Here is a 9874-nt window from a genome sequence, read left to right as displayed (position 1 = left end):
ATCAAAATATAAAGCGTAAGTTTTTATGATGCATTTTGTGCCATCAGAACTTAAAGTGTTAAGATTGTAATGAGAAGTTTTTAAATGTAAACACATTGTTTTAAACATCCCAGACACCTGTTACATTAGAACATTTCCAGTGCAAGAGTTGGCAAAAACTACTTGTACTTGGAAGTCGGGCAGTTTTCTTGCTTCAATAAGTACAAAAATAATCAAATATTATACTGCTGCTCAATGTGCAAATCAAAATTAAATGACTGAAAAAGTACTAGTTTTATATTGCATGACAAGAACTGTGAAATGTGGGAGCTATGAGTTCAAGCAATGGATCAGACAACTAATATTCTTTCTTTCTATTGCCACTTGGCCTTGCCATCCCTCAATGCAGTTATAAGATATTCCTGAGTACCAATATACACAAACATGCAGAGGGAACACAATTTAGCAACAAACACTGGAAAATACACACTTTCTACAAAGTCAACTTTGTATGTTTACTTTGTAAAAAGTATGTTCAACTTTTTGTTACCCGTGACTAATTTATAACAATGCACTTCTGATCAAGAGACAGAGAGAGGTGTGTATGAACACAAAGTATGAATTCAAATAATTACCAAAAGAAGGTGCAAAGCATGGAAGACTATTTAGCAGCACAAATACAAATGATTAGTAATTAAACAAAACATATTCAATTGCAAGATACTTGCTGTTAGGAGCAAAGGAAACAGAAGAAATTTGCATGCCAGCATTTAATTAAAAACAAATATTTAATTTAAAAAACTATAGGATAGTTTGTAAAATAGGTCAGTGTGCACCAGTGGCCATCTTTCTTACTTCACTTGCATGCAAACACCATTCAGCGAGCTGAGCGTGCACTGACGTCCACACAATGGCACACACCAGTCACTTGGGCTTTATAGGAATGGAGGAAAAAAATAGTTTGCAAACTGCAGAGGAGGAATATAGATTTTCTTAATGGTATAAACTTAATACTTTATTATAATTCACACAGAATAACTTACTCTTGCCCAAGATTATAAATGAACTAGATCAATGTTATGTCTTGTGTAATATCTGAAATTAATATTCAAATCCGTAACAAGTGGCAAAGAATTAAATTGGTACAGCTTTTGACCCGTGCCAAACATGTCTTGTGTAATATCTGAAATTAATATTCAAATCCGTAACAAGTGGCAAAGAATTAAATTGGTACAGCTTTTGACCCGTGCCAAACGTATTCAAGTCAGAATTCTAATCACCATATAATCTAGTCCTTTATTAAATATCATGACTAGATATCATGGATACATATTTACTCCCTATATGTTGTGTACGTTATCATCATCTCTGCTGATAGTGAAAATACTGCATTGCTATGAGCAATAGCAAAACAATGTAGCTGACAGTATGCTATGCACAATGTTCCCATGCCTTGGTACAAGTATCACCTATATATCAAGGCAAAAAGGACATAAAGCTACAATTTTGTACTAAAAATGCAAAAAATTTGCATAACAGGCAAGCTACTGTCATTTTGTTTCATGCTGTTTGCATATAAACAGTTATGATGAAAATATAATACATTATTTTTATATGGTGTAACTTATCATCCATATTTGCATTCTTTCCTCTACGGCAGCTAACTGTATCATCAACTAGCTGGTGCGGGAGAGGTTTAGATCCTCAGGGGAGAGGTAGTGGAAGATGCAGTCTGGCGAGAGCTTATTCTCGGCCACCAGCGTTGACACCGTTTCCCGCCAGAAGTCAAACGATATTCCGGAACTCTGTAGGGAGGAGTTCATAAAATTAACTCAAATACCAGGACTACCAAAATACACTAAAATTCTCCAGTCTTATTACCTCTGAGAGCTTAGTAATTATTATATTCCTTTGCTTAGTTACCAGCTTAGGTTTTTGCATAAAACATTGCTTAGTCATACCATATTAATTTTTTCATTATATTAAACAATGGAAAGGACTAATGAATAATGTAATGGAAAAGAAAAAACTGTTAAATGAACAAGTTATTGGCTTAGCAAAAAACTAAGGTAATCCATTATTACTTAAGTGTAGTTACATGATGACAGCTATCCTCGTGGTGTCCCGTTTTCCCAGTACTGTACTATGTCATGTGAGACTTTGAAACTACAGTGGTACCTCGGCTTACGAACTTTTCGGGTTACAAACTTTTCGAGTTATGAGCCCGATTTGTTTGGAAAATGTTAATCGGGAAACAAACTTTACCTCAGGATACGAGTTTGTTGATACACGTACGACCAAGCTAGCGCATGGTGGCACGGCGATCGCACCTCAGTTTACCAATGCCTCGTGCCCAGTGACTATCCCACCTGAATTCTTCGCAAGGATTTGTCGTTTCTTTTCGGATTTTTGGCTATATAACCATAAAAGTTGTTATTATATATCTCACCATAGGTCCCAAGAAAGCCAGTGGTAAGATTCAAGGCAAGAAATCACATGTAAGAATGACCATAGAGGAAAAACAAGAGATCATTCATAAGCATGAAAATGGTACTCATGTTGTTGAACTAGCTAGGCAGTACAACAAATCCATGTCAACAATAAGCACTGTATTTGCCAAGAAAAAGGACATTTTGAGTGCTAAAGTGGCAAAAGGCGTATCAACAATCACGAAACAAAGACCACAAATACTTGAGGATGTGTAATAGTTGTTATTAATTTGGATACACAACAAGGAGTTAGCAAGTGATAGTGTTTCAGAGGCCATCATTTGAGAGAAAGTCAGGGTATTGCATGAAGATCTTGTAAAGAAAACCCCTGGAACAAGTCCAGATACAAAAGACTAAGGCAAGTAGGGAATGGTTTGAAAAATTAAAAAAAAAAAGTGGTAATCATAGTGTTGTAAGGCATGGGGAGGCTGCCAGCTAAGACAAACCAGTGGCTGAAAGATTTATTGAAAAATTTAAAGATTTTGTAGAGGCTGAGGGATACCTACAGCAACACGTGTTTAATTGCAATGAGACAGGACTGTTCTGGAAAAAGATTGCCCAAGAGGACATACATTACCAAGGAGAAATCATTGCCCGGACACAAGCCTATGAACGATAGGTTTACGCTTGGGCTGTGTGGAAATGCGAGTGGCGATTTGAAAATTAAACCCTTGCTTGTGTATCATTCTGAAAATCCAAGGGTTTCAAAAAATATAGTGTGCAGAAAAAACAAATGTGTGTGATGTGGAGGGCTAATGCTAAGGCATAGGTGACTAGGATTTTTTTTTTACAGAGTGGGTGAATGAGGTAGTGTGCCCTGCCATACAAAAATATCTGCAAGAGAAAAGTTTGCCACTCAAGGCCCTGCTTCTCCTTGACAATGCTCCTGCTCATCCTCCAAGCTTGGAAGATGCATTCTTGAACAGATCAAATTTTCTCACAAAGTTCCTTCCTCCTAACACCACTCCACTAATTCAGCCTATTGACCAGAAAATCATCAGCGAATTTTAAGAAACTTTATGAAAAGGCAATTTTCCGGAAATGTTTGGAAGTGACTGATGCCACAAAACTCACCCTCAAAGAGTTCTGGAAACACCATTTTGACATTTGTGGTGCTTTAAAACTCGTTGACAAAGCCTGGTAAGAAGTGACTCAAAGAACCCTGATCTCTGGCTGGAGAATATTGTGGCCTGAATGTGTGTCAGAACTAGACTTTGAGGGGGTTTGAGCCTGTAAATGGAGTGCCTATTGTTGAGGAAATTGTTACTCTGGGCTGGAAAATGGGCTTGGAATTGAATGGTGCTGATGAGGAGGAGTTGGTAGAAGAACACAACGAAGAACTGACCACTGAAGAACTCAACCCCTTCAAAAGGAGCAGCAACAAGAGGAAGCTAAGGATATTTCTCCAGAGGAGGATGAGGCAGTAGAGAAAGTCCCTTCCTCAACAATTAGAAAGTGGTGTAAGATGTGGGGAGAAAAATGGAAACTTATTGAAACGACTCACCCAGAGAAAGCTGTAGTAGGCTGTTGCATTAATCTTTTCAATGACAATGGGATGCCTCACTACAGACAAGTGCTGCAAAGAAGGGAAAAACAATCTTCCATCAAACGTTTCCTTGTGAGAAAATCAAGCAGTGAGCCACAACCAGGACCTAGTGGTATGCAGGCAAAATGTGCCAGTGTGTGCACTCCACAGAAATCTTCACTACCTGATGTTATAATGGAAGGGGACTCCCCTTCCAAACACCACCACCTCTCCTCCTCCCCACTCCTCACCATTTTCCATACGCCAACAGGAGTCATCAGCAAGGGTAATAACTTGAACATACTTTTGTAGTAAAGATTTGGGTGAATTTGGTATAAAATTTAGTTTGAAGTGAAGTTTTTGGGGAGTCAGGAACGGATTAATTAATTTCCGATTATTTCTTATGGGGAAATTCGCTTCGGATTACGAATTTTCGGGTTACGTATCGTCTTCAGGAACGGATTAAATTCTTAAACCGAGGTACCCCTGTACTGAGAATTTTGGCATCCACCACCCGCTCACGTAACTTGTTCCAACTGTATACCACTCTGCCAGCAAATGAGAACTTTCTAATATTTTTTGGCACCTTTGTTCCCTTAGCTTGAATCTATGATCACTTATTTTTTAAGTAGCAGGCTTATGAATTTCTATCTGTGAAGTTCGTTGATTTCTGTTATTTCGTATGATCATATCATCTCTCTTCTTCTATCTTTATGCTTTGGCACATTTAATGTCTCTACCCCTGTCCTCGTAGCTCTTGTTTCCCGGTTCTGGAAGTCATTTAGTTGTATACCTGGTTGATACCCAATTGATGGGGTTCTGGGAGGAGTTCTACTCCCCAAGCCCGGCCCGAGGCCAGGCTTGACTTGTGAAAGTTTGGTCCACTAGGCTGTTGCTTGGAGCAACCCGCAGGCCCACATATCCACCACAGCCCAGTTGGTTCGGCACTCCTTGGAGGAAACAGTCTAGTTTCATCTTGAAGATGTCCACGGTTGTTCCGGCAATATTTCTTATGCTCGTTGGGAGGGTGTTGAACAACTGGGGACCTCTGATGTTTATACAGTGTTCTCTGATTGTGACTATGGCACTCCTGCTCCTCACTGGTTCTGTTCTGCATTTTCTTCCATATCGTTAACTCCAGTACGTTGTTATGTCTCCGTACCATAACAATCATAGCATAACATAACAGTTGTTATGTATCTGTACCTCTGTATGTGTCTGTATTTTATGCAGTTAACTGATGTGCTTCCTGAGGGACGGGCACCATACAACCACTGCACATTCCAATTTTGGTCTCACAAAAGTAGTGAATGCTATCTTAAATAATTTATTTTACCGGCCATGTATTTAAAAGCGATTCTGAAGTTGGAGAGCATAGCATATGCTCCTCGCAGTGTCCTTTATGTGGTCGTCTGGTGACAGTGTGCTAATTCATAACAATCCATAAATCTCTTTCTTTGCCAGTTCTGTAATATCTTTATAAATATATATATATACTGTAATTGTGTTGCATAGTTTACCAATAAATATGCCAAAACTAGAAGATAGAAGAAAAAGAGGCGATATGATCACTATGTACAAAATAGTAACAGGAATTGATAAAATTGAAGTTAAGAATTCCTGAGACCTGGAACCTCAAGAACAAGAAGTCATAGATTTAAACTAAACAAAGCAACAAAGCTGCCAAAGAAATGTAAGAAAATTCACTAGCACCTACACCTTTGACTGGGACACACAAATCTTGTACTAGCTATAAGCAAACTATTTTGCAGATAAGAAAAATAATAATGCCTCACAATGAGTCAGATGCTTACCCTCTGAAGTGTGTTGCAATCTTTATCCTTGTTATGAAGGTAATGCGTCTGCCAGAACCGGAGAAGGGAGCGGAGATTTGTTAGGAGGTGCGGCTCAACGTGACTACGTAGACCCTCGAGATAAAGTGGCAACTCAGAATGTCGGTGCGCCAGCATCAGAATTACCAATGATGTATTAAGACAGCTTACATTTTCCTGGAGGATAGTGACAAGCATTTAGTCATACAATTAATATGAAGTGCAAATTTTTTTATAATACAAAGATCTAAAATGCCTTCTTAGGCAAATTACAGCTATGTACAGAAGCACCCCACTCGTGTGGAACCCAGGAAAATGGAAAACTATGGTTGATGTGCATAGTTGAAGGGTTTCCTGCAAATCTCTCATTTGCATAATTCAGTCATTTGCTGCTAAAATAATCTAGCCAATCATAACTATAAATTTGATGCAGAACTCAGTCAATGAAACCTTCTCAACTAGGTAGATTTTGCATGGCCAGGCCTAAAATTTGCAATTGAGAAATATAGTTAATTGCATCTAGCATGCAACTGCCTTTAGGCTAAAATGACTACAAACCTACTCTGACAAATTTCCTTTCCCATGATAGCTACCGTAACAATGGATATGAACTTGCATCATCCAATATCTTAAACAAGTTGTGATATTTCTCACAAGTGAGGTTGATAGAAAAAGGAACATCGAAGTAAGGCATGGTTTAGAATCTAGGTCCAAACATTATTTGCAAGAAATATATTCAAATCTTGTTTTGTTACCTTAAGTTAGGTGCTCCACATAACTGTACAAAATGTACTGTAAAAGCATGAGCTCCTTGAATAAAAAACTGTTTTATGAATGATAGTGTGACCCACTTTATTGAAAATCTGGTCCCACCCTGCCAACTGCTCATAAGACCATGTACAGGGAGAATTTGAAGTGGTTTCGGTATATGGACCTAAAGGTGTGCACAGCTACCACTTGGTGGTAGTGTTGGTGGTCAGGGCCCAGATTCACGAAGCAGCTTACAAATGTTTTTCTTCTTAGCGCCTTAGTAGCGGCTACGTTGGTATTCAGGTAGGCATACTAAGAAGGAAAATCTTTGTATGTTCCATCGCACTTGTTACGTACCTCTATTAGATACGTAATTAAATAAATTAATATGTACATTTATAATTGTGTATAAATTACATGTATGTATATTGATATACTTATATGTTCTATGTAAAATAATTTCATGTTACATTGTTGGCGTTAGGCCCAACGTATCGTGGGAATGATTGTTTTATTTCTTTGTGTGCTCAGTTTCCCTTGGGAACTAATGATTTATATGTGATCATATGTGGGTAACATAGGTGAATAATAATTGTGTGAACTGTATCTGGCAAATTGTTGTGGGATAGTCCGTTGCTGGATGAGCATGCCATCATTCCCCTTTGTATGTGTATTTTAATTACTATGTAAAGCAATAATTACCTTATTTTTTGTTATACCAATATGTATTGACCATTCATTAAGTTAGTTTAAGATTACTCTTATCACAATATATTGCTCCATTGTAGAATTAATAAATATTGTAACTTTGGCAAATTTTCGCGGGGCAGAAGCAATGATTTTGACTCCCGCAGATATGTAGGTCAGTGGCTGATACGGGGCTGGAGAGATCACATCTTTGTAAAGTCTGTAACATTCATGTTGTGCCATATTTTTATTTTATTTTATTATGTGTGATGACAATACTTTTTGTTGGTTGTATAAGTTAACTTGACCATCTGTGTTTTTATATTATACTGAATTCAATATATATATTATAAGTTATATGTATAATTCTTCAGTCCTAAAGGAAAGTTTTAACCAAGTGCTCATTACTTATTAAGGGGTTACACTGGTGACCCGCTCTTGTGAACAGCAGTTTTTCGTAACCCTAGACCTTTTTTAAAGTTGGCTGTTGTAGGGTCACAAGCCGTAACGAACGATAGGTAACAGCACTAAGGTTGCTGTCGACCACCTTGCAGCTTTACATAAACTGGACATAACTATTTTTCTCTACTACACAACACGGATGATCGATTTTATTATAAACAAACACTAGCTGGAGAGTTTCATCAAGTAGTAGTCCTTCCTGTTAACTATATATGCATTCTCTGCTTGAAACTTGTAGGAAATATGTCTTATGATATTAGAATTAGTTTTAAAATTGCAAGATATTATACCAGTAGTTATTAAGTAAATAAATACTGGTGAACATGAAATATGAGAGAAGGTTGTGACGATAATCTCTTTCAAGAGAGATTGAGCCTGCTCTTCCCTACTTTAAGTTACGCCAAAGACACAAGTATAAGATGCTACATTCAAGATACGTCACCAGTAGCACAAAACGTTTTGACCAGGAGGCAAAACGTATCCAAGACCCCCCTACTCCACACACCCTCCACGCGCCAGCTCGTCATCAAACCAGCTAACTACCCTTCACCAGCTTGCCTGCCCCTGATTGGCGACTCGCCAGCCGCGCACATGCACACAGCACCTCAGCGCTCTCTACACGAATCGACGTCTGAGCCTGACCAGCTATCCACTTCAGAATATTCCTTGTGCTCTTACGGTTGACATCTCTCTCTGGCATACTAGCTCATTAGCTCGTATACGAAGGGAGGTTTCAGCCATAGCCGATATTCTCAGCACCATTTTAACATTGTAATTTTGTATTTCACATTGTCCTTGCATTTTTCTTTATTATTTAACTAACTTAACTTCCCGAGATTTGTCTTTATTTTCATTTATGTTTAAAGTAAATATATTAAAGTTTCATTGTTCATATTTTGAGTTTTACGTGTTCCTCCCTCTAACTTACCACAGACAACAGGCAAGCAGTCTATATTTTTGTTTAAAGTATGACCAGGCTTTGACACCAGCCATTGGAGGACTGCCGAACATAAACACTCCAACACTTTCCCGTCACAAGGTGATGAACCTGGGCTGATGGGAGCATTTACTACCACCAAATGCCCCTGTTCACCTAGCAATAAGTATAGATAGGGGTGCACCTTAGCTATACATACCCAATTTTAATTTATTTTGTTTGGTTTAATTTTGAAATTAAATCTGGGCGAGACAAAATAAAAATATGCTGCACAAATGATGTTAGATTAGGGTAAAAACTTCAAAAACTTTTCTCATTGAATACTCAAACCTATAATTATGACTATATGGACTATTAAAAAAGAGATGGGGAAGTAGGGGTCCAAGACCTCTTCCTGTTACACAATTTGGGTGTGTGTAACAAGTAATTATCAAAAGAAGGCACCATGCCAGGAAGGCTATATAGCAGTAACGCGGTAAGGTGAGGCAGCTACTTATTTGAGGAATACTTATTTTATTTATTTATCTTATAAGTTGAGGCAGCTTATTTTATTTGAGGAATGCTCAGCTGATTCCTCTACATTTAGCATGGAACAAATTTGTGTCCAAGACCTCTTCCTGTTACACAATTTGGCTGTGTAACAATCAGTAAGTAATTATCAAAAGAAGGCACCAAGCTGGGAAGGCTATGTAGCACCATTGTGTGTAATAATAAACAAAATGGTTTTTTTAATAAATAATGTACTTGTATGTAAAACAAATACTGTCAGCTGTAAAAATATTGATGCAGTTATTTAAATAAAAAATATAAAGAAAGAAATATTACTGGTTTATTTTTATCCTACCTTTATGTACTGTACAGTATATCCAAAGAAGTGAAAACTTGAGACAATGCACAATTTAATGAATAATTCAAAAGAAATATTACTATTACATATCAACATGAGACCTTAATGATCCATGGTTAACATGATTTAATAAGGATAATATTGGTAATAATACAAACTATAATATAAGATGAACTTATAGCTAGTTTTTTATCTACACTGTAATCTTCCATATAGAATAGGGAAGCAGCACATTGCTGTGTATACCCAAGCTTCTTAATAAAAAAAAATCAGTAATAAATTAAATTTAATTTAATTTAAATTTTAATTAAATATTAAAACCCTTATTACTGATTTTTTTTTATTAAGATGCTTGGGTATACACAG

At 37.2% G+C, this 9874-nt stretch overlaps 1 protein-coding gene across 1 annotated transcript in view; it reads right to left on the bottom strand.

The window, feature by feature from the left end:
- Positions 1–734: 734 nt before the first annotated feature.
- LOC123747853 (short transient receptor potential channel 4-associated protein) overlaps positions 735–9874 on the bottom strand; it is a 44568-nt gene continuing 35428 nt past the window's right edge. The window contains exons 15-16 of the mRNA XM_045730056.2: positions 5808–6002; positions 735–1784 (exon numbers count right to left, since the gene is read on the bottom strand). Coding sequence (XP_045586012.1) covers positions 1656–1784; positions 5808–6002 — 324 coding nt within the window. The 3' untranslated portion in view covers positions 735–1655. The remainder of the gene's footprint in view (positions 1785–5807; positions 6003–9874) is intronic.

Source organism: Procambarus clarkii, chromosome 5, assembly GCF_040958095.1.
Source record: "Procambarus clarkii isolate CNS0578487 chromosome 5, FALCON_Pclarkii_2.0, whole genome shotgun sequence".
In the NCBI taxonomy this organism is placed as follows: domain Eukaryota; kingdom Metazoa; phylum Arthropoda; class Malacostraca; order Decapoda; family Cambaridae; genus Procambarus; species Procambarus clarkii.
This window is presented reverse-complemented; position numbering and strand designations above follow the sequence as displayed.